Genomic DNA, 24,832 nt, shown 5'->3' on the forward strand with positions numbered 1-24,832 from the left:
CCCTAGAAGCCCCTACGGAGCGGTGGTCCAAGCGTCACTTATGCCAGTCCACATGCTAAGGCCTCTCGGACGCCGCCCGGTTCGGGCTGCTGACTGATTAATATGGATCTGCAAGGGTATCTGAATGTTCGACCACCTTGGCAAGACTTTCTTTCTTTCTTTCACTCTGCCTGACAGATTTTCGTGCCGCATGTGTGTCTGTGTGTGTGTATGTGCGTGTGGTTAAGTCTGACAAGAAGGAAAATCCATCTACATAAAGGGCAGAAAATCAGAATTCGCATCAAAAATGATATGTAGATACACACGCACAGACACACGAACACGAAAGCAAAAGCAAACGCAAGACGAGCTGAAAGTTAAAGCTGAACATGTCTAGATTGCGGCTGCATGGGCTCCTCTGTAACTGAAATGGTATGGAGGGAGGGTTGTGGGTGTGACTGAGACTGAGACTGAGGTGGACCGCTGCCTCTCGCTTCTGGGGGGGGGGTGCACAAAAATTAATTTAAATCTGCTGACAAAGGAAAGCATTCTTGTATTTATGCAAAACATCAAAATGAAACCACACAAGCAGTCACACGGCATTTGTTCTCGGTGTTTTTGTGGCTCCTGCGCGTCTTCCTCCGCGAGGGATGATGGCCGATTGTTGTTCTGGCATGGGGCTGACACACGTGCCAGAATGGGCTCTGTGGAGACCTTGGATGGGCACTAGACTGAGGCTGAGGAGCTGTCGGATGTGCCTCATTGGACTCTGACTGAAGCTCGCCAAAAATAATAATTCGAGCCTTGTGATCAGCCATTAGACAGAATCTTTAAGCGCTTTATGGTGCTCCCTTTTCGGATGCGGCAGGCAAGCCCCACACCAGGCTAGTTTTTATTTTGAAAGTTGCCACAAACTGTCTGTCATGTGTTTGCCAGCACTGCGAGCACATGTTTTCAATTTTCCATCGGTGGAAGTGGGATTGCGAGTGGGATGGCGCTCTACCGCCTACCCCTTGCCGGTAAACATGTTCTGACAGCCTGTCAAACAAGTTTCAAAGCTGACTCTTAAATATTAATGCCACATGGGGATATGGAAGCTTCCACGCCACAGACCGCATCGGTCGCGGGCCCTTTAAAACGGTTATGCGGAGGAGATTGAAGCAAGCTAAAGACAGGTGTCAGCCGGCGGCATAATCACGGGAGTTCCATTAACAACTCCTACTGGATATCGTGAAAAGTGCTCTTGGCCCGATTGCCATGCAGTGTGTGGGTTTTGCAATAATCTCGTTGCGTATTTAATATGTGTATAAATATATATTTAATTAATCATAATATATAGGTGGTTGCGTTTCGGTCTTATCGGCTGGATTCACTTCATTCTCTGTGCGTGTTTTGGGGCATTGCGCCCCAGCCACGCGCCAGCTCGAGAGCCGCGCCAGACATTCTGGCTGATTGTCGATGATGATTAGTTGAGTGGATTGTTATTCGAATTACTTTATCAGACTAATTAAGGGGTGAGCGCGGCATCTGAAGAATTCATCGGAACGGGGCAATGCATTCCTCTGATATCGCCCCAAAGTGTTTGTTTTACGGGCCACTCCAGCTGCTTGCTGCTAAGCAACTCAGAGCGCAGCGTGATTGGTGTGAGCTTTCGGCTGGAAAATGATCTGGGGAAAATCCATGGGGAAAATGTCTATGACAGAACTTTTCCAGATCATTCATAAATTATGAGCTTTTTTATTGGATTGACTCTGTCAAGATAACTTAGGTTTAAGTCCGACCATCAGAAAATAAATTAAAACACTACTCAACAAAATTTAATTTGACTTTGGGAAATATATTTTTTTACAGCAAGGTTCATTACAACCAGATCTACCTCTAAAAAGAGCAATAAAATTTCATAACATTTTTTTTTAATTCTTAAAAAAATTCAGTTATAAAAAAAATGCCATTTACCATTTTTAAATCCCCAAATCTATCAATAAAATTTGGTTTGGTACGAAGCAGAAAAATGGTGTCGGGTAGTGTAATTATTAAAATGACTTGTACAATCCTCATATCAAAACTATTTTAAGAAATTCTTGGCGCTGATATCAGCGATGAACAATAAATATTAAAGTCACTTCCAATCTGTGATGCGAGGTTGCAAAAAGTAAAATACAAACCTGATGGTTACCCATGCGACACATGGGGTAAGTAATTGGTGTTTAGTATATCTGTCAGTGCAAAAAGCACAAATCCTGCGGCTATCAATGTAAAGTGGATTTGAGGAGCACGAGGTAATGGATGTGGCACATTAGAGCTCTTAAAAATTACATTTACTAACATTTATCTTGCATTTTTTATGCGCATGTAACCGAAAAAGATACTGAAACTGAAAAGGAAACCGAAAAATGAATGAAAGACGGAGAAAAAAAAATGTTAAACGCTGTGCACCCGAAGCAAATGCAAGTAAAAAATGAAGCAGAAAAACAATTTGATTTAGCTGCAAGCAAATATTAAATGCACGTTGGGTTTGTGTCCGCTTTTGTGTGTGAGTCCGGTGCTCGTTGGGGTTCACGAAACAACATCAAAATCAACGAGAACTGCGGCAAATGGTAAGCGACAGAGCCGACAAACAACAGAGGATGGTGTTTTTTTTTTTGACGGCAGCTTCACTAAATACCCTCGCAAGTTGAACGCTCCTATTAAAGTTTTTATTCGGCAGAAAAGAATCATTTGTTGATTTAATTTAGATTATCTTACATAATATACATATATATGCTTAACTATTTGTTAACATTGATTGACTTAATATCAGCAACATATTAGGACTTTTGCCATGTATTGTATTGTATTGTTTATTAGAATATTTCTTATTCTTAGCTTGGGCTACAAACGTATTTAAAATTAACGAAGAGAGATGCTGATGCTCATGAGAAGAGAACCACCGCATCAGCATTGGTGCTCGTGGACTCTGTGTTTGTTGGGAAAATACATGATCAGCATTTTGGCAGTTGTTGCTGTGTAAAAGTAATATTTAACATAAACAATTGGGGCTTATGTCGCTTAATATGCTTTTATGTACACACACCACATTCATATATTTTATATTTGGCAGCAACTTTTCTTCGTTTCAAAATATGTCAAAGTCATAATACCCTATACAAGGGTGTACCCTTGATAGCGTCTCATAGCTGCGGAGGGTTCGGGGTGTGGGTTCAGCCCGCGAACTATAGTCATGCTGACAGGCAGCGGAAAGGACATTTGTAACGATAACATTCGTTTCTATTTCAGAAACCCAACGGCATTGTGTGTGGTGTGTGTGTGTGTGTGTGTGTGTGGAAAGGGATGGGCGCGGGGCTGTTCGTATGTGTGACCATTAATTTTGAGCGCGTTTAACATGAAAACTACATGGCAAAACTGATTTGGTGCATCCAGCAGAATACACAGCTACATACTACAGCTACAGGCGGACACACACATAGACACATGCGGAGTTTGGACATAGAACGAATGGCAGATAGTTCATGCCCGCGAGCCAACAATGAAACAGTTATACTATAAATAAGTACGCGAGAGGGGTTGGCTGGGGTGGGGAGGGGGGAATGAAAGAAATGGCAAACCGAATGTAATGGGAAAAGCGCAAAAAGCGGGTCAGTGCGCACAAAATGCCAGCAATGATGATGATGGCGGATGCCACTGCCGCCGCCGTAGCCATGAAGTGTGGCAGCAGCAACGGCAGCAACGGCAGCAGCGGCAGTGGCAGCGGAAACTGACGAAAGCACAGAATAAAATGCTGATATTGCCCAAGCCGTACATCAAGAGGCATGCCAGCGATATGGTCGGAGCAGAACAGCACCAGGGAGGCGTTTCGTTCGGAGTGGTGTATTTCACGCAAAATGAAACAAATAAAGGCAGAAATGGAAAAATTACAAAAAAAACAAAATGCGAGCAGACAAAATAATATGGTACAACGAGCAGCACGGGGCACGTTGCTTGTTGCTGTATTACTCCACTGGCATGGCGTACGCGGCGTATGCGTATTGTGAAAAATAAATAACAGCGCTTAAGAGTATGCTACCGAAAACAAGCCTGAAAATATGTACGCGCCACAACAACTGCAATGGAAATATTTCCGCACAGACCCATACTCTTTCATTCTCATACACAGACACTCACACGCATGCACACACTCATGCAAACACTCCCATAAAACAAACACTGTGGCGGCGGCTTGTTTTAATTTCGCACCTTGGACAGGCTGCTGTGATGAACTATGAATATGCTTAGATTTTAGTTATGAGATCATTACCTGTTGATTGGGGCCCAGGAGAAAATGCCATCGCATGCACCTAGGCGCGAGGCATTGCTGCACAAAAGCAGAGAAGCCCCCAATTGAACATAAAGCAATGTGTGGTCGCATCTATCCACAGGCAATTAGGTCAGATGTGGGCTTGTGCCAGGCCGACATTCCAAATGACAGGAGGCCTATTTGTCCAGAGCAGAGCAGAGCACTGGGACACCGGTTCTCGGTTTGTCCTTCTGCCTCATCCGTTGCACAAATGGCGCCCCAAATGAGCGACTTCGGAGCACATATTCAGAGCACACACTGCACACTGCTGCAAATGTCATTGTCAACTAGCTGGCTTTTTCTGCTGCTGAAGGATAGGAACAGTCACCTGGACAGCAACCAGGCGAGGACAGCGTGTTTCTCCTTGACAGGCAGTCGATAAACAGCTTTCGATGGCATCCTATGGCATCCTATGGCAACTCCTATGCTCCTATGCAGCTGCCACACATTCATCTCCTGTGCCATTTCCACCAACAATGTCAATTACCAGCGCCTGAACACGTCGAGCCTCATGCCGAATTACCACTTCTGTCTTGTCGATGCTTTCACCTCCATTTTTTGTTTGGCGCCCTTCCATTTTAAAGTGCTATGTAAATTCGGACCAAAAATTCCTGACCTTACCTTGCTTTCAACTGATTTGGCCCTTTACTCTCCGTTCTCGTTCTTCTAGTTTCCATTTCCATTTCCTTTTTCGTATTCGTTTCTCTCTCTTCGCATTATTTTTTCGAGCCATCCGCTTTTAACGAAAGCTCCTGCCATTCATTCACTTTGCGATTGAGTCCTGGCCCAATTTTCGTGTGTTTGTGTGTGTGTATTTGTGTGGTTGTTTAACTTGAGGCCAGTTTGTGGCCAGCCAGGTCTGTGTGCGAGTCATTTGCTTTTTTTTTGGTATGTTAAGAGCTGGCTTACGTAGTTAGTAGGGCCGTCGTCAAATCCTTAGTCGAGTGCAGTCCTAGAATTAATCGCAAACCTTCATTGATTTGTTTGTTGTTGCATTTTTAAACCCTTAAAAGTGACTCGACCTAAGTTATTACATTTCAGACCATTCAGTCTGCATAAATCATTTCACTTACGAGACCCATTTTTTTGGCTTACATTTGCCCGATGCTGTGCCTTCCTTGAAATATATTTTCGTTTTCCTGTGTCCTTTTTGGGAAGTGGACTCATATTGCGAATTCTTTGCATACAGAGTTATCATTTATTGCATTGTGCTGTGCATCCGATATTTTCCTTTATTATTACGCTCGTTGCGTTCTTTTTGCAACGGAACTGAGGAATCGTCAAATATGTATACTCGTATAGAGCTATCTGGCCGTATCGTGCAGTGCACCGCCTTGGCTGCTCGACAAATGTAAATATTTTCCAGGCAAAAAAAGGGACGAACGAAAAATAAATACCTGCTCATATCATGAATAAGCGCATATTTGCATGCGAATTGTATAACTGCTTGCACATTGCCTGATAACCTGACATATTTGCGGAGATGTTCAAAGGAAGAACGGCAACCAAAAAAAAACCAGCGAACCAAACAATCAATCAATTGCTATAACATTCAGTGGGTGAAAATCGAATAATTAATGTTGAGTATTTATATAAAGACCTGTGGCCAGTAAAGCCCAATTTGGAAGCGCATTATCTGCGAATCCGAGATTTGCCATGGACAAACTCGACTAGCCGCAACCGTTGGTGTAACCGAATCACAGCCGGTTCGTTCTGGAGCCAAGCTGAAATTGATTTGAGTTAAATAACTCCAGGATTAGTCAGCTGCCAGCGCAACTAAGTGGATTACGCAGCTTAACCGAACTCCATTCGAATTAAAAACCAATTACGGATGCAATGGGAACGGTCACCGAAACATAAAACGAAAAAAGGATGGCTAAACTAACACGTATCTTGATAAATTGTTTGTGTGTGTGTTGTTACCAACAGCAAACAAAAAAGAGTTCTGGCCTGCGAACTAAATTAACCAGAAGATGAACTAAAGCCTGCCAAAGAAAGGCTCAGGCTCAACTTTTCGCATTAAGCTGCCCACGCCGGAAGGAGAAAGTAATGCGCCCCATTTGAATGCCAGCCACGTTTCAAATGATGTGAAAACAGGGCCCACAAACTGACGGACAGGCAGATAGTCCTACATGTAACAGATGAATGGCCGTTGCCGTCGCCTGTCCCTCTTCTAAGCTGATGCTAAATACCTCCGCCTCTGCCCACACCACACAATCAGAGGAACAAGTGAGTGCGTTTTATTCAATTATACCGTTCTGACAATACCTGGTACTAAGTTGCATATATAACAAACGGTTACTGATTAAAATAATAGAATGTGAAAGGTGCAAGTTGCAGTACAAATTTAAACTATCGACTGTAAGATCAACTCGTCTACTATTGATCTTTAGGAATAGCATACATTGGATTGTATTTCAATGTTTTATTTGGAATCTGGCTGTCCAGCTGGCCACGAATACAGTATACCCTTGTGCGCATGTACTTTGAGTAGTAGGTATAAATACTCGAAGCACGTGTCAAAAATCTCACCAGGAGCTGGCTTGCTTAATACAAATATGAAGCACTGGGGCAAAGTTGATGATTTTGAAGAGATACATAATGTGCGTGGAGAGGGGCAGGGTACAGAATCAAAAAACGCAAAACGCTTAAAGTTTAAGTGTAATTGAAAACGACAAACTCAGACAGGAAGCTGGCTAAGAGCATGTTGTCGAGGGAGTGGAGGATGTAACCCAGCCACAGACCGAGCATTAATTTAACTTTATGTGGTCTTCTCTCTCGGCTAAACTTGGGGCCAAAGTTTGCAAATTTATATATCATATGATACATAGCAGTTCATAAGCTGAAGCCAGAGAGGAGCAGAGGGGAGCTGGGCTTTGATTCAACTGTCGATTGATAGGAAATGTTTCTCTAAGACGGGGTTTTATATATATATATTTTTTTTTAAATTAATTAGTTCACGATCGCAGATTAAATTTAAATTTTTGTACGGAAGTTCGTTGCTCAGTTAGTTAGATCCCTATGCTATGTCTGTGTGCGGTGAATCGTGGCGCTTGTTCAGGACCCGCGACATTTACAAGGTATTGGACGTGCCACGCTGGGCCATGCCGAGGGAGATACGCAGCGCTGCCTATCAGCTGATCATGAAGGAGCACCCGAATCAGAGGGCTGCCAACCAACCCCAGAGAGCTCTGGACAGATGCAAGCTGGTCTTCAGGATTATGAGCATCCTGACCAACGACAAACAGCGGGCTCTCTACGATTCCCCATCCGAGTTCCCCCAGGAAAGGGCCAGCAGTGAGTTGAACCTGGCCTTCTCCACGGTATTATCCCTGTGCGGGTGGCTAATAAAAGACTCCCAGGATCAGTCGGGTGTCAACGCGGTCTTTCGGAACAACTACAAAGGGTCGCACCTGGAATTGCTAGACATCAAGGCTGCCTACACGCTGGGCAAGGGATGTATGGATCGTTTGATTATCGAACTGCCTCTGATGACGGTTAAGGATGAGCCACGCATTCGGAAGATCATCAAGAAGCTGACCAAGTCCAAGGAGCTGCCTGTGTACAGTAAATTCATCAACGAATCCTTGGAAAAACGGCGCCGCCGCCGCTTGAAGTTTGCTGTCTACGACTCGTACGAGGAGCAGTCCCAGTCCAAGTCCAATCCGAACTCGTTTGAGTTGTAAGGGAAGTTGCCTGGAAGCATACACATCCAGAGTTATGGCAATGTTCAGGGGGAAGCCCAAGACGCAACTGAAGCATTTATTTTAAAATTTAAGTTACTTCACAGTTTATTTTATATGAAAATTAGAGACACGTTGGTCCAAGTTCAGGTTCTGGTTTCAACCAAAACTGCAACCAAAGTGCAGTTCGTGTTTAAAATGCAAATCATACTTACCTTTGAGTTTCGGGTAACAAGCTTAAAGACGACATTTTGTTTGGCACTTCTTCTTCGTCGTGTCTTTTGTCCCGAAAATCATAAATAATGGAGGCCAAAAGGAAAATGGAAACTTTGGGGAAAGTTGAGTTTAGAGTTACCTTTCTGGTGACCTTTTTTCTGCCCTTATCGTGCCACATTATTTGCGGCTTTATTTATGTGAAAAGTTGTACAATTAATATTTGTTTTTTACTGCAAAACAGAAATAATTATTGCCAGTGCCGTTGTCCCGTCGAATACAACAATAATTATTTCCTTGTATGGCAGCACAAGGACCGGGGGGAGGCAGTACAGAAGCGACAAATGCAAAAGGAAGTGAAACTTTCTCTCTCTCTGCTGCACCGTCTCTAATTTGCATGCCAGAGCACAATTAGGAGCGACAAAAACACCGAGCGGAGCACCGACTTATTTCAACTGCTGTCGAAGACATCGCAGGACCGTCCTTGGCCCTCGCCTTTAGTATTTGAGATTTTACAATTTTCTTGGCAATTTTCAGAGTTGAATTTTGTATCAGTTTAATTAACTATGTATTTGTCAGCTTGTCAGCTTTTGAATGCTTCAGGTATACCGGAAAATCCATTATTAATCCGGGCATCTGAATGACAGTTTTCATTAACACACATAAGTACGCATTCAAAGACAGTTATCTGAAGAACAGTTGCGCTTTTGAAATATTTATTTAATGTGCACGTATAAATATTTAGCAAAATGGGAAATGGTGAATCATGACATACGTGGGTACATCGAATTGAATCAAATCTAAAATCAATACATCAAATTATTTATCATTTTTTTTCAATACGAGTAAGTTGCATCGTTTCTCTTGACTTAAAATCATTTTCTGGATTTATTTGCATTGTCTGTGGCATTCATAGAAATGATATGTAAACCAGAACTGTTGCTCTTTATATATGAACACTGCACTCGATTCAAACTTGTTTGGCATGTGTGCAAAGTTTTGTGCAAGTTCTGGCTGTGACGTAGGACAAACTTCTGCATGTGCATCGTGCATCAGGCAGAATTTCCTTTGTAGTCTGCTCGTATTTTGTTATACTCGTACACGGTACTGGAGTAGCACGGGGTATACTGCAATGGTTAAAATGTACGCCAAAGAAGAGAGAAAACGTAAGGCATAAACGACTTTGTGCATTCGTGTGGATTTTGGAAATTACAGGACCAACCATGAAAGGTGTGAAGTTTAAGCTCCTAAATTCCCACATTGCTGCTATACTGCTGTGTGCATTTCCCGATTTGCAGGTATTTAATAGTCGCAATTCCGATCAAATCGTTCATCCGAGTACTTGCTTATTTTTTCTCGGAAATCCAAGGGAAATTTTACTCGGATTTCGTTTTTTCCGGATTACGATGGCTTTGAATGTAGCATTTTGATTCAATTTCAAAATGTTCCAATTAACTGCCTTTTCCCTGCAGACCAGACGTATGGCACATATGTACATACATACATATGTACATATGAAATTCATCAAATCAGGATCCAGTCACATCAGAAGGCAGGCAGTCATAAAACATGAGTACGACTTATTCGGATTGGCGCACGGATACATGGGGATTTTAATAAATGTCAGGTCTGGCCGTTGCTTGTGGTGAGAGTGATTGATTTATGTCACAATATTTTGCTGGCACTCTTCCAGTCTGACCCCTGACCTCTCCATATATACCAGCTCGGTGACAAATCAACAGGCCATGTGCTTGTCCTTGGACCCGTCGCGACGGAGTGTGGCAAACATGGTGCAAATTAATATCCAAGCATCGGTAGAAGTTTCGTACAAGGGGATTGCAGTAGATTTTGTGGTTCTGGGAAGCGAGCTTGCATTTAAATTTAGCTTCTGCTGCATTTGTCAGTCGAAAATCGTGAAATTCGATTTGGGTTCCTTTCAATTTGCGGTTGAACTTTTATTCACCACCCCCGGTTCACCACAGCCTCTACATCCCACTATTTGCACTGAGATCTCGCTCGCAAAAAGGCCAACTGTCAAACCATTGCAAAATCTTCGAGCCAACTGTCATAAATGTCGACATCATTAAAATGTCATAAAGTTGCCATTTCACCCGCCAAAGCATCTTAGCCCCGAACTGTCAATCCACCCAACCATTCAATGGACCACCCACCCACACAGCCAACAACCCAACCCAACCAAGCTACCACCCATCCATACAGACGCTGCTGCTGCGGGACACGGAGGAGCCGCTCGGTGAAATGTGCAAAAATTTCGCACACTTCCGTTACATTTCGCATCCTTTCTGGCTGTTTATTTTTCGGCGGCGCTTCCTTTAGACAAACCGCAACGGATGCACCGCCGTGCACTATCCACGGCTGCTGGCTTTCAGCGCTCCTTGGTGGCATCTTCCTCTGCCGCATTCGGAGCAAAGTAAAAACGAAATGACAAAACAAATGGCACAAACTGTTTCGCCTTAAAGAATTCTCGGGAATGCGGAAAGTTCATGAAAATTTGATTTTATTTAAATTGTTTCCTCCCCTGCTACAAATTGCCATTTAATGGTAAGACGACATGTCCATAAACGTCCCAATTGATAGCGGCAAGTGGAGCATACTTTTGGGTTATTTTATATGCATTAATCATACGCAGTGGTGCTGCAATCGAAACAAATACAAACGAAAGTAAATACCAATTGGGCCAAATAAATCGAGATAAATCCATAAAATCATATTGGATTGTTGTGCTCAACGCTCAGCCCAAAGCCATTAAAATATATTTCAGGGCAATCGTTTTGAAGGCTAATTAAGTGCGGGCATTACCCCAAGCTGGTAGAGTGTGGGACTCGGCTAACGGCCTGCTAATTAATGAGCCGCAACAAGCTAACACACAAGCACATACACGAGTACAGACAAAGAGGGGCTGGTTGGAGGTGTGGCAGTAATGTTAAATTAAAGTTCAATTGACCAGAGCCTTGGCAGAGGTCGTTAATTTTGCCCTTAATCGCCATTATGGCTGGATGGTTTTGTTTGTGGAATGCTCCCCGAGCAAGAATCATTGGAGAGTGCTCGCCTCGGTCTCAGTCCTCTTAAATGACTCCTCGCTTCTCTTGGATGACTCTCTCTTTCTCGTCCAGGGTGACTCCTCCTGCTCCTCTTCTGACTCGTTCACGCACTCGAAAAGGCCGTGGAACTGCACATCTTTGTAGTGCCACATCATGACTGCGGCCCCAATCAAAAGCAAAATCAATAGAATGAAGTTATCCCGGGCCACCTCCACCTCGATGCCCCAGAGGTATTCGAGCAGCTTAGCGGAGCAGCCGCTGCAGACATCTGCCCCACAGCAGGCGCCACTGGCCCAGTTGCGTGTCTCGGCTGATATCTGGTAATCGATCAGGCCCGATTGGCCGCAGCAGCCGAGCTCCTCCTCCAGCTTCCCAATCTTTTTATTCCTCCAGAGCAGCAGAACCATCATCTTGGCGGAGAGCTCGAATCGTGATCGATACATAAATCGCGACGCCGCTATGCTGAGTGTGTACAGCAGCAGAAATAGGCTGATTAACATGTAGCCGGCAAACTTCAACAAGCTCGGCCGCCGGGCCATGCGGATGCCCAGGATGGCGTTCAGGATGTACCCCCCCATAGTGAGAAATCGCATTAGGAACATCCAGGCCATCAGAGCGCCCGGGAAGGTGGTGGCGTCGCTGAGCAGTGTGTGCTTCACATACATGTGGTTAAACACATCCATCAGGAAGATTAGCCCGGCCAGGAGCAATACCACATTGATCTGCAGCACAGAGTCGTCCGATATGCGACACCGACGGCGCCATTTGCCCATGCTCCAGAAAATTTGATTCTGTTTATTTGCTTTGAAGTGAAACGAGCTCGTTTTGAAGTTGACCTGGAAGCCACCTGAGTTTGAGTTGGTGTTGGCTGGCTAATATCAACATTTGGCTAGCTGTCACTTCATTCGGGTGCCGATGCTGATGCCTGGCTCCGACTCCTGCCCCTGACTTGTTGCCACGGTTTCAAGTGCAAATGAGTTTGCGTTGACGAACCTGAAATGCCGCACCTGTTGCGATCCGCACCGCAATAAAAACAGCCAGATGAAATTAAATATTTGTGCGGTGGCTTGAATCAACCTTTCGCTGATTGCTCATACGCACTGTGGGAATGGAAGGCTCGGGCTCTGGCTAGGATATTTAAAACCCAGCATGTACTCAAATAAAAACGACGTTTGCTCACTCGTATTTGAAAAATGCTTTGATGCTGAAGCCCCAATCTGTTGACACTTGTCTGAACAGCGTCGGGTCTCGCAAAAAAATTCCCTAAATAAAAGTTCAAGTACAGACACCAGCTGCAAAGTGGGGAAAATTACAAAGCTGATAGAAAAAAAAATTTTTTTTTTGAAATTTTAAGTTTCAAATCGGTTCTTTTTACGCTATCCATTTCCAAACCGTCAAGTAATTTTCGTTGTTATTTTTGTATATTTTTAGCTAGAAAACCCCAACTGGCACCTCCAGTTAAAAGAAGAGATTTATATATACTAAGCCGTTTTATGATTTATTTACTTATTTATTTAAGGCATATGTTGGAAGTTTTACCCACTGTGCGCTCGGGCGTGCCCCTCCATCTCGTTGCAGTGACTTGGTGCTCTTCACGCGCCGTCGCCCATTGGCCGACGGCCCAAGTCGAGATGTGCGGCGGAAGTGTCGTTAGCGCCATTTTGGCTTTATTTACTGGTAAATTTGTGCACAAATTTTCGCCTGGTGTGAGCAGTATTGGCTAATGTGGCTAATTTAGAGGAAGCTCCAGACACTCTCAGCTGCCGGGTAATGCAGCCTTCGATTTTAGCAGCTGTCAATTGAGCTAAGGCATTTAATTAAAAAGTTTTTCCAAGTTCAAGTCCAATTTACCCTTTGTGGCGGGTCAGACACTGTCGCTGTTGGCTAATTAAATGAGCCAACTGCAGCTGGGGCGCTTGTCACAATTTGGATCCAAAGTTGACTTGACTTGGAAATGACAACGCATTTACACCTGTTCCGGCCATAAATTCGTGCTTCCAGAACAAGGCCTTGTGGATAATAATAGAAATTTCACTTGTCGCGAGTCGCTCCTCCATCTTTGCTAAAAAGAAAATTACAATAAGCTTTAAGGGCTAATTGAATACTAAATAAAGTAATTTATATTACCTGTGCGTTTAAATAAGGCATTAAATGTTAAATTTTAGCTTCTTAGCTTTAATTAACTTCACAGGCTTCCACCTATTGTTAAACTATTCAAAGATAGTATCCCTCTGATAGTACTAGACTGTCGTTGGCTTTTGATAGCCGCTTGATGAAGGTGCACGGAAAATCCCAATTGAAAACTGCACTTTGATGAGCCTCCTGCTTGGCATATTAAATTTTAACTGTTACACCCCGCTTTGTGAATTGCTGAAGCCCGATGCTCGTCGACCAGAATACGTCCATAATTTATTTATATGAAAATGTAATGCAATATGTAAGCGCTATCACCTTAATTTGACGGTTTACTGAAGAGTTTGAGCGTTGAGGGTGCAGAGACTTCGGTGCAGCAGGTCCTGCCCGAGGTGCTGAACAACTGTTACCCTAACCCTAATTGATTCCGGTTGACGAGTTCGCACGTCTGGCTCATAAATTTCGCATGTCAGGCGATTGATGAGTTTATAATTACTCCACGGCTGGGCATATAAAAGCCGAACGTCTTCAGTCTACAATCAAAACAATCAAAACTCGTGTGAAGTCAGGATGGCACTGCGTAAAATTTTCCGGGCCTTGTTCACGCCATCGGAGGAAGCACCGGCCTGCTCTCGGAATGCGAGTCTCTACTTTCTGCGCTGCATCTTTCTAATGGGGATGCGAAAGCCACCGGCTCGATTCTTCATAGCCTACTGTCTATGGTCCTTTGCCCTGAACCTCAGCTCAACGGTCTACCAGCCCATCGGCTTTCTCACCGGCTACTTCAGCCATTTGTCTGAGTTCTCTCCGGGGGAGTTCCTCACCTCGCTTCAGGTGGCCGTCAACGCTTGGTCCTGCTCCGCCAAGGTTATAATCGTCTGGGCGCTCGTCAAGCACTTCGATGAGGCCAACAAAGTTTTGGATGAAATGGACAAGCGTCTCACCCAACCTAGCGAACGGCTCCAAGTCCATCGCGCCGTCACCTGGAGCAACCGTATCTTCTTCTTCTTCATGACAGTCTACATGGTGTATGCCACCAGCACGTTGATCACAGCGATCCTGATAGGGAAACCGCCATACCAGATCTACTATCCGTACCTGGACTGGCGCTCCAGCTCCTGGCAGCTAGGCCTGCAGACGGGCCTGGAGTACTTTGGCATGATCGGTTCCTGTTTTCAGGACGCGTCTGTGGACTGCTATCCCGTGAACTTTATCATAGTGCTCCGTGCCCATATGTCCATCTTTGCGGACCGGCTGAGGCAGTTGGGCAAGGATCCTGATGAGAGCCACGAGCAGCGCTACGAGAAACTAGTTCAGTGCATTCAGGACCACAAGACCATACTTCGGTGGGTTGAAAGCATCCACTAATTTATAAGATTTTTCTTAAATTTAATCTATTGATCCCTTGCAGCTTTGTCGATTGTTTGCGTCCCGTGATTTCGGGCACCATTTTTGTGCAGTTCCTGGTGGTGGGCCTGGTCCTTGGTTTCACGCTCATCAACATTGTGATGTTTGCCAATCTGGGATCGGCCATTGCCGCTCTGTTCTTTATGACCGCCGTTCTGCTGGAGACCACTCCGTTCTGCATTCTCTGCAACTATCTCACAGACGACTGCTACAAACTGGCAGACGCTCTTTTCCAGTCAAACTGGATCGATTGTGAGCAGCGCTACAAAAAGACGCTCATGTACTTCTTACAGAAGCTCCAGCAGCCCATCATTTTCATGGCCATGAATGCTTTTCCCATTTCCGTGGGCACCAACATTACTGTGAGTATCCATAACGAATTTTCTGGCGACTTTAAGTGCTCTTACAAAGGGGCTTCCATGTAGGTCACCAAGTTTTCGTTCTCGGTCTTTACTCTGGTCAAGCAAATGAATATTGCAGAGAAACTCTCCAAGGAAGACAAATTAAATTAACAAGTGAGCTTTAAGTTCGATTACTTCTCTAAAAAAATACTTTTGCCTTTTTTGTTTAAACTACTTGTTCAAAGCATGAAGCAAACGCAGATTAGCAGTCATTTGACGTTTTATTGAAGGTTTTTTCAGCAACTTGTGTAATTGCTAATGTTAATGTAATTGTTAGAAATTTGAGAAAAGAAAACGCCCGTAGAAAATTTAAATTTCAATTGCAACGAGACTGCTGCGGTAGCTGTGAAACAATATAAATGATATTCTAGCCGACACTGCAAGAGTAAGAAGTCCAGGCACTACAATAAATATTTCATGAGAAAGATAATCTTCTTACCTAACAAATCAAAATTATAAAAATGGAAATACATATTTATTTGGGACATTTATAAGTATTTGGAATATTAAAGATTTTTTATAGATACGATATTTATATATAGGGCAAATGTAAATCAAAACGGCTATGACTTGATGATTACGCGGCATTCCTCGACACTGGTTACCTCAAATTTTCTAAACCTGCTCTTAAAATCAACTCTTATTCCAAATTTCAGCACTCATATTCCACCTCAATTCGTAGTCGTCGTGGTTAATTGGATTGTGGGGCACAGTTTGACAAAATTTGACAGCGCGTACATGTCTTATAACAATTAATTATATTAAAATATAAGCAACGAAAAATGCACATATAAATCTTTAGTATGAAGACTACTTTGTACTTTGCTCTTTTCTAATTAAAAATAAAAAAAAGATGAGATATTTGTATGACAGCCTTTAGGCTGAAGCGTGGCTATGTGGCATAGTATGTGCAAAATATGTATGTATGTATGTACATTGTACATGTATGTGTCTCCTGTCATTGAGATTTGATTACCATGACGGTGCTAAGGTAATCCTAATTGAAAACTGCACTTTGACGGCGCCCATTTGCAAATGAAATTTTACCTATTAGCCCCTTGCTCTGTGAACTGCTGCAGCCTGCTGCTCTTCTACGAAAACAGGGCCAACATCATTTATTTATATGCAAGTGTAAACTTTTACACTTCTCTGGAGCGTTACGTGCTAAGCGCCATCGCCATCGCCGTAACCTATCGGGCATTCGGCTTGGATGAGGACGCTGCCAAACTGAAGCCTTTGGGCGTTCAGGGTGCCGAGAGTTCGGTGCAGGGGTTCCTATTCGAGGTGCTGAACAACTTTTACCCGAACCCTAATTGAATTCGGTTGACTAGTTTGGAAGTGTCGCTCATGAATTTTTCATGGCCAGCGACTTAATCACGCCATGGTCGGACGTATAAAAGGCTTCAATCCAGTTTCAAAAATCGACACTCAACTGGAGTCAGGATGGTACTGCGTAAAGTCTTCCCGGCCATGTTCACGCCATCGGAGGAGGCACCGGCCTGCTCTCGGAATGCGACCCTCTACTTGCTGCGCTGCATCTTCCTAATGGGGGTGCGGAAGCCACCGGCTCGATTCTTCATTGCCTACTGTCTCTGGTCGTTTGCCCTGAACCTCAGCTCAACGTTCTACCAGCCCATCGGCTTTCTCACCGGCTACATCAGCCATTTGTCTGAGTTCTCTCCGGGGGAGTTCCTCACCTCGCTTCAGGTGGCCTTCAACGCTTGGTCCTGCTCCACGAAGGTTATAATCGTCTGGGCGCTCGTCAAGCACTTCGACGAGGCCAACAAAGTTTTGGACGAAATGGACCAGCGTCTCACCCGACCCAGCGAACGGCTCCAAGTCCATCGCGCCGTCTCCAGGAGCAACCGCATCTTCTTCTTCTTCATGACAGTCTACATGGTGTATGCCACCAACACGCTGATCACTGCGATCCTGATGGGGCGGCCGCCATATCAAAACTACTATCCGTACCTGGACTGGCGCTCCAGCTCCTGGCAGCTAGGCCTGCAGACGGGCCTGGAGTACTTTGCCATGGTCGGTGCCTGCTTTCAGGACGTCTGTGTGGACTGCTATCCCGTGAACTTTATCCTAGTGCTCCGTGCCCATATGTCCATCTTTGCGGACCGGCTGAGGCAGTTGGGCAAGGATCCTGATGAGAGCGACGAGCAGCGCTACGAGAAACTAGTTCAGTGCATTCGGGACCACAAGACCATACTTCGGTGGGTTGAAAGCATCCACTAATTTATAAGATTTTTCTTAAATTTAATCTATTGATCCCTTGCAGCTTTGTCGATTGTTTGCGTCCCGTGATTTCAGGCACCATTTTTGTGCAGTTCCTGGTGGTGGGCCTGGTCCTTGGTTTCACGCTCATCAACATTGTGATGTTTGCCAATCTGGGATCGGCCATTGCCGCTCTGTCCTTCATGGCCGCCGTTCTGCTGGAGACCACTCCGTTCTGCATTCTCTGCAACTATCTCACAGACGACTGCTACAAACTGGCAGATGCTCTTTTCCAGTCAAACTGGATCGATTGTGAGCAGCGCTACAAAAAGACGCTCATGTACTTCCTTCAGAATGTCCAGCAGCCCATCACTTTTATGGCCATGAACGTGTTTCCCATCTCTGTGGGCACCAACATCAGTGTGAGCATCATTCCCGATTGTACTGGTGACTGTGCGAAACTAATGCTTTTCCTTGCAGGTCACCAAGTTTTCATTCTCTGTCTTTACTCTGGTTAAGCAAATGAATATTGCAGAGAAACTTGCCAAGGTCGATAAGCAAGACGATTTAAATTGACTGGATTTTTTCTTTCAATTGGATAAATGTAGACATTCCCTTAAAAAGGTTCTTAGCCCCAGTAACTTGTAGCTAGGCTTGTATGATCCGATATGGAGTGCTGACATCGTTGCATAACCGGTACTCAGTCAATAGAATAAATATGTGAGCTCATGATCTATGAACCTTAAATCATATATTTTATATGTAATTAGACGTAAGCGCTGGAGCTGGGATCGAGCTGGTTAATGGGGTAGTAGGGGAAAGGATCTCTGCACTATCTTATTTAATATTGTTCGCACTTGCCATGAGACATGGGAAAAACATAGAGGAACCACGATAGCTACCACTATGCAGATCTAAAGTTCATTTTTGAACTTTGTTGATCCCGTTCCCCCTATTGTTTGATTAGAAATTTTAAATATTTTTCTGTTTGAATTTTCTGCTACATCTCGCTACATCGCTTCTCGCTTCGCTCACTACACGAGACAGAGTGGTGCGAGAGAGAGAGAATGAATGTGAGTGGAAAGGAAAACAATGTTTTTTTCATTCTGGCTGTAATAATTGTTCATCTGGTTATACTGGTCTGAATTAATTCTTTTGGTTTGTTCGGTAGTTAATCGGCTCAAGGATTTTTATTATTACGGTGGTCAGTTGCTGCCTACCGGAGCTGCTCAATCCTTGCGAACGGCAGAGGATACAAATTGCGACTGAAAGTGGATTTACTCATTATACAATACAAAACGAACGGTGGGTTTCAATTCGACTTTGGTAATCAAAGACCAATTACACAGCAGCCCAGAGGCATCTTCAAAGAATAAGATTCTTGAGGCATACCAACACAGAATCATTCTTGATGATAAGAAGGCTGTGAAATGAACGACTTTATTGTGTCATTCGAATTTCTGTCCTTCATGGAATAACCTTTTGAAAAGAAAATTAGTGTACCAAATTTTTTTTTTTGTTGCTTGTAATTGAGAGAAATTAGCCTTAAGCCGCGCACTCAACAAAGTTAGTTGGATTTTTCTTACACAAATCTCTAATCGGATTGTCCAATTTTTATTCAGCCCGCCTACCAAGCACGCCATGCTCCAGCGACGTTTTCGTTTGCTGTTTGTGTCACTGAATATGATACTGATGGGAGGCTTAGCCCTTGCCTATGCGTACAGTTGGCAAAATGCTTTTAAGCTGTACTTCTCATCGAAGGTGGCAGATGTTGCACTGTTGCCACAGTCGGTAGAGACATCTGCAGATCTGCTGGCCAGCATCCGCCTAGACGATGTGCTACTGGCGGAGCCCAGGCCAACACCCGGACGGAGCATATTCTTTCACGAAACCAGCTGCTATGATGCCAGAAATGAAGAGAATTATATCCTGAAGCTAAATGCCCGTCAAGCTTGCGCAATCGAATCGGCTGCACTCCACAATCCGAATTTTCAGGTGTTTGTTTTGTTTGCCGACCCCGATGGTCCCGTCGGACAGTATAACGGCATCCAGCAGCCACTTGTCGATGCCCTTTTAAACTATAGCAATGTCCATTTGCGGCGTCTAAATGTCTGGAGATACGCAGCCGGCACACCCATCGAAGAATGGCTCAACGCCGGTAAACTATTTGGCTCGCGGTAATTTAGAACTCTGAGATGTGCCTACAACCCGTCAATAGCATTTTGATATTTTGCAGGTTTATGGTCGTTCATATTGCCGATTTCCTGCGGTATTTGACCCTGTTTCGCTATGGCGGCCTCTATCTGGACTTGGATGTGGTTGTGCTGCAAAATATGGAGGACATGCCACCCAATTACGCAGGGGCCGAGTCCAATCTATGGCTGGCCAATGGCGTCATGAGATTTTCACACAATGGCAGTGGTCATGATATGGTCAGGGCATGTCTGCGCGACTTTGAGCTACATTTCAATGGCTATGAATGGGGTACCAATGGTCCCGGTGTGATAACACGCGTGGCCAAACAGATCTGCGGCACTAACCACACCGCATTGATGCAGGATGATCGCGAACGCTGCAAAGGCTTCAAGGTGTATGGAAAAGGCGCCTTCTACGCTGTGGCTGCTGAAAACTGGCGTGACTTCTTCGAGCCGGACAAACTGGAGCAGACAATGGCTCTCACAAAATACTCGTATCTGGTGCATCTGTGGAACAGAAACTCAAAGGTGGTACCGATCAAGGTTGGTTCCAAATGCGCCTATGCCAAATATGCCGAAAAACATTGCCCGCTTGTCTATCATGCGACGGGAGAATACTTCTAGATAAATTATCTTCAGGGCTATATTTATTTAAACATGACGCGGGTCTAGAATCTAGGTCATACAAAGGGTTTCGAATCAGTTTTACAGACGCTCTCGCGTATGCGTTCAGCGGCAGCCTGTCGAAAATCTATTTACCGAAATTGGGGGCTGGGGAACGAATTTGGGGGAACGACTTAAGAAGAGGAAGTGCAGACTAGAAAAGGCACATTCAATTTTTAGATTTGTACGCTCATTTAATTCAAATAAAAGAGAGTTCCCGCCCAATAAATTTTGAGCGTAGCGCGCGTGCGATGTACCATCTGGATTAGGTGGAAGGTTTGGTTGGTTGAGCGTTACATCTGCTTTGATACAAAGTATACCTTCCTAGTTTTGTGTGAAGCGTGCCATAACCTCTGCAAATAGGTATTTTCAATTCTCGTCTCCCCTTCCGTATCATCCTCTGTCTCTCGCAGTGATTATGCAGCATTAAGATTCTCGGAGTGTACCTTAACTTTGGCGACATTTGTCGCCACCCAATTAGGATCCCGACGCTGGTCTAAGTCGACCCTGAAGGAAAAAAACGCCAGCCGACCACGAACATTTTATTTTTACCTATTGCCCCTTTAGCAGTAGCCTAATTCTTGAACCCAAGGGACCATTCTATTGCAGAAATAAATTTCGGTGCACCTTAGACACTGGCCAGAAAGTATTGTAGAGCTCATATCTCATGTACAACATTAAACAGCAGCCTAAGGCTTTGATTATTTGATTTATTAGCCGATTAAAGGTAAATTTTCATTGAAATTGGCACTACACTTTGACATTTTCTACTATAAATAATGCTGCAATAGACTCCACATCGATGCGTTCGCGTTGAATATGCGATATTTTAAAACTGGTTCCAGCTAAAAGAGAATTTTGTTTAAAAAAAAACTTCAATTGGAACACTTGGGAAAAGAATCCTTTGCACAGAGAGTTGGGCAGGCGACATTGATACTGGTCAAAGCAAAGTAGAGTGGGAGTTGCGGAGATTAAATTAAAAGTTTATATTATTTATAAAAAAAATCAATGGGGGGATTCATGGGAAAGGTAAGAAACAAGAAAGTAAATATAAATACTTACGTAGGAGTGTTCGTTCATTCTTCCTTAAACTTGTCCGCTATGTTCATTTGCTTGGTGATGGTGATGACGGAGAAGGCAAACTTGGCCACCTGAAAGTGGGGCAAAGCATAAGAAACTTGGAACAGATTTAATTGTTTGCCTGGGGGTCTGGGGGAAATATAAAAAGTGCCCCCTCAATCGGCACTTACGCTGATGTTGCTGCTCATCGATATCTGAAAGATGCCGCCGGCAATGAAGATGATGGGCCGCTGCACATTCTGCAGGAAATAGAGGAGCGTCATCTTGTAGCGGCGACTGGCATCCACCCACTTAGACTGAAAGATGGCATGGGTCAGGTCATCGCAGTCCTCCATGATGAGGTTGCAGGTGTAGCAGAAGGGGAACGTCTGCAGCAGAATGGTGATGACAAACATGAAGGAGGCGATGCCGGTCCACAGGTCCGAGAAGAAGAACACGTTGATCAGCGTCAGACCCAGTACAATGCCGCACAGCAGGAACTGGGTGAAAATGGTCCCCGAAATAACGGGCTTGATGGTATCACAGAATCTGATGAGGTGGACAAGAGCTTATCGCACTGATTTCACTTGGAACACAAAAACACGCTTGCTCACTTTAGAATAATTTTGTGATCCAGGACGCAATTGACCAGCTCCTCGTAGTTGTCGGCCTCGCTCATGGTCTCGTCGGTGCGCAGCCGTCGGATGCGCTCCTTCAGCATGTCGAGGTGCACGCGCAGGATGAGGGTGTAGACCAGTGGGTAGGTGTCGGAGAGCTGATCCTGCAGCACGGCCCCCGACATCACGATGTACTCGAGGGTGGAGGCTAGCCACAGATTACCCGTGCCATCGCGCCAGTCAATGTAGGGGTTGTAGAGCTGCCAGGGTGGTCGCCCGGTCAGCACCGAACTGAGAAAGGTGGATCCCGCGTAGGTGCAGTAGACAAAGGTGAAGATGAGGAAGGCGTGGTTGCTGCGCGCCACCACGAGATGAATTTTCTCGCGCTCCTCGGTGGTGGTGCAGCGCAGATCCAGTTTGTCCAGCAGATCCTTGGCCTTGATGAGCCGCCACAGCTGCGAGTAGGTGATGGCCGTCTTCACCGAGGAGCCATACGCGTTGAAGCACACCTGCAGCGAGGTGAGGAACTCGCCCGGCGAGAACGACTTGATCTGGGTCATGTAGCTGCCCAGGAACCCCAGAGGCAGGTATGTGGTGCACCACACAAGCGTCATCAACGTCCAGAAGAGATAGACGTAGCGCAGTATTCCATTCTTGGGCGGCACCCAGCCTATGAATTTCATTGCCCTGAACAGGTAAATGCAGCCATCCCGAGATTTCACCTGCTCCGTCAGCGGAGCTGGTCGTATTAGTTTGAAGACCATCCTGGGGCCAGTGTGTGCCGCGGCTCCCTGCAGGGTTACTTATATAGTCGAATTTTTGACATTTTCCTAGATGAAGTTTTCAATGAATTCGAAAAGTTTTTATTAAGTTTCAGGCACTTGCTGTTGTTTAATTATTCACTTGAGAATTGCTCGTTGTGCGCCGTTATGTTTAATTAACAAAGTCAAGAGTCTCGGACAGACATTTTGAGAGTTTTCGTTTCAGTTCTGATACATGGGGTTACCAGCACTCGACTCGTATCAACCTGCATCAGTATTTCCACATGCTGGCTTTCCGCTTTGCATAAATGATGGGAAAAGTTGGCAAAAATCGCAGACGGCCCTTTAAAGGCAATTAAGGAACATTGCTCATACGCAGTGTGTTCGCTTGTTCTCCGTTGTTCGTTCGTTCGTTCGTTCGTTTGTAGTTTTGTGTGTCAGCAAGGACCGGAAAGCACTCAGGCGAACCGAACCGAACCGAACCGACTGGGGGTTATCATGAAAGGGATCTGGCCAAACTTTTTCAAGGTTGCCTTCTGGGCTCAGGGGGGAATGTAAAATGGCCGCTAATCGCCATTATAACTACATTTATAATTCCCCCTTGTCTGAGTCAACCTGTGTACTATATGTGTGGGGGTCCTTTGCATTATCGGGCTTTAAGGAAAAGCCCCAACAGCTGGCACACGTTGTGTGTACGAGTATCTTGACAAGTCTTTGCTGCTGCTTTAATGAAAAATATGTTCTCCGAGTGTTATTAATATTGCTCAGGATGTCTGGCGTTTGACACATGTTTTGTTGTCGCTGTCGCTTTTGTTGTACATACGTACCTCTCTGTCTGTCCTCTCTGTACCTCTAGTGTTTCCTTTGGCCCTGGCTCCACCGCCAGTTCCATCTCCTTCTCCTTCTCCAGCTCCATCTTTATCTTCGTCTTCTGTTCTGGCGATGCCACTGTAACTGGCACTGGCACTGGCTCCTTATATGTTCGTATAAGTTGACATTTTTTTTCATTACTGCAACGTTTCAATAGCAGGGCCATCCATAGCCGCAACCCCACCCACAGGCGCCTCTATACTATCCACAATGAAGCCTGCCAAGCAGCTGCTGCTCATGCTGCTCCTGCTGCCCCTCCTGTTGTTGCCGAGTGTGTCCGAGGCAGGTTTGTATAGCTGAGCGTGAAGTAAGGGCAAGGATAATCTTTTGTTTGCCACTGTACGACTCTCACACTCGAGTACGTATGCTCTGGAAGGGCGGCGCTCCCCCAATGTCACTTGCCGCCCTCTATTCCTGCCCGGTGGCTGGGCGTATGCCGAAAGAAATTTGTGTTTTGCTTCAGTTATTTGCACAAAACCCTCTCCTCCTGCACAGCCCCCAGAGCTCATCCCTGTCAAGGTGAGACTGTACATCGCACGCTTGACAGTACCGGCTTACGTGCTGACATGTTATAGAATTTGAATAGAATTTATGCTCTGCAATAACGCACGAGTAGATGTGGAACAGGAGATGGTGCAGGAGAATGCCCAGGGCAGCATCCCGGGAATCGCCAATCTGTTGGCTGTCCGAAATGGGTGTCAGAATTGATGTTGACTTGAGGCAAATCAATTATCCCAGTAATTGCAGAGCATTGAGGAGACAACTACTTTTAATGTTCACACGGAGGTACGCGTATATACGTATGTATTTATTTATATATGTACATGTACTGAGTAGTAGGCACCTAATTGGAGGTGGCGTGTGTCTTTTGGATAGCTTTTGGGTGTGATTCGGTTGGGTCTCTTCGCATTTATTTAATACCAGCGTCGTGTTATTTATTATCGCTTGACGAATTTATTTTAATTAACGGAAATTAATGCCACGTTGCGTTGCCAGCTTGCAGTCGCTTACACACATTTTCGGGCTGTTCACTCGGCAGCTCGACAGCTCGGCAGCTCGGCAAATAACTGACACACCTGACACACCCATACGCTCTCGCAGTCGCACATGAAAGCACATGACGCAGCCTTTTGGAGAGGGATGTCAGTCTTTGCTCGAGTACATATGCTCAAAGGGATTCATTTATACGAGTATGGCAGTACGATATTTATGTACTCGCACAAAGACAGAGCCTAG

The 24,832-nt window shown here is 44.9% G+C and overlaps 6 protein-coding genes across 8 annotated transcripts; 4 read left to right on the plus strand and 2 right to left on the minus strand.

Moving 5' to 3' along the window:
* Positions 1-7,196: 7,196 nt before the first annotated feature.
* Positions 7,197-8,345, plus strand: LOC111078379 (J domain-containing protein CG6693-like). Its single transcript, XM_022373032.2, has one exon. The coding sequence runs from the start codon at positions 7,339-7,341 to the stop codon at positions 7,996-7,998; it is 660 nt and encodes a 219-aa protein (XP_022228724.1). The 5' UTR covers positions 7,197-7,338; the 3' UTR covers positions 7,999-8,345.
* Positions 8,346-11,117: 2,772 nt separating this feature from the next.
* Positions 11,118-12,107, minus strand: LOC111078380. The gene has a single exon (XM_022373033.2). The coding sequence runs from the start codon at positions 12,041-12,043 to the stop codon at positions 11,261-11,263; it is 783 nt and encodes a 260-aa protein (XP_022228725.2). The 5' UTR covers positions 12,044-12,107; the 3' UTR covers positions 11,118-11,260.
* A 1,856-nt stretch (positions 12,108-13,963) lies between these two features.
* LOC111078383 (odorant receptor 42a-like) lies at positions 13,964-15,707 on the plus strand. Its single transcript, XM_022373036.2, has 3 exons — positions 13,964-14,749; positions 14,815-15,172; positions 15,236-15,707. Exons 1-3 carry the CDS (start codon positions 13,974-13,976, stop codon positions 15,320-15,322), a joined length of 1,221 nt encoding a protein of 406 aa, XP_022228728.2. The 5' UTR covers positions 13,964-13,973; the 3' UTR covers positions 15,323-15,707.
* A 947-nt stretch (positions 15,708-16,654) lies between these two features.
* LOC111078381 (odorant receptor 42a-like) lies at positions 16,655-18,007 on the plus strand. Its single transcript, XM_022373034.2, has 3 exons — positions 16,655-17,430; positions 17,496-17,853; positions 17,912-18,007. The coding sequence occupies exons 1-3, from the start codon at positions 16,655-16,657 to the stop codon at positions 18,005-18,007; spliced, it is 1,230 nt and encodes a 409-aa protein (XP_022228726.2).
* A 908-nt stretch (positions 18,008-18,915) lies between these two features.
* Positions 18,916-20,293, plus strand: LOC111078377 (lactosylceramide 4-alpha-galactosyltransferase-like). Of its 2 annotated transcripts, none has more exons than XM_041592994.1 (2): positions 18,916-19,608; positions 19,650-20,293. In XM_041592994.1, the coding sequence occupies exons 1-2, from the start codon at positions 19,073-19,075 to the stop codon at positions 20,248-20,250; spliced, it is 1,137 nt and encodes a 378-aa protein (XP_041448928.1). In that variant the 5' UTR covers positions 18,916-19,072; the 3' UTR covers positions 20,251-20,293. The 2 variants fall into 2 exon arrangements, with proteins under 2 accessions (XP_041448928.1, XP_022228720.2); XM_022373028.2 differs by having other exon boundaries at positions 18,918-19,608; positions 19,668-20,293.
* Positions 20,294-21,009: 716 nt separating this feature from the next.
* LOC111078378 (odorant receptor 42b) lies at positions 21,010-24,219 on the minus strand. Of its 2 annotated transcripts, XM_022373031.2 has the most exons (5): positions 23,554-24,219; positions 21,963-22,795; positions 21,540-21,897; positions 21,352-21,440; positions 21,010-21,134 (listed from the first exon to the last, which is right to left on the minus strand). In XM_022373031.2, exons 2-4 carry the CDS (start codon positions 22,727-22,729, stop codon positions 21,366-21,368), a joined length of 1,200 nt encoding a protein of 399 aa, XP_022228723.1. In that variant the 5' UTR covers positions 22,730-22,795; positions 23,554-24,219; the 3' UTR covers positions 21,010-21,134; positions 21,352-21,365. The 2 variants fall into 2 exon arrangements, with proteins under 2 accessions (XP_022228723.1, XP_022228722.1); XM_022373030.2 differs by lacking the exon at positions 23,554-24,219 and having other exon boundaries at positions 21,963-22,827.
* Between the last annotated feature and the right edge of the window lie 613 nt (positions 24,220-24,832).

Source organism: Drosophila obscura, unplaced genomic scaffold, assembly GCF_018151105.1.
Source record: "Drosophila obscura isolate BZ-5 IFL unplaced genomic scaffold, ASM1815110v1 contig_186, whole genome shotgun sequence".
Taxonomy (NCBI): Eukaryota; Metazoa; Arthropoda; class Insecta; order Diptera; family Drosophilidae; genus Drosophila; species Drosophila obscura.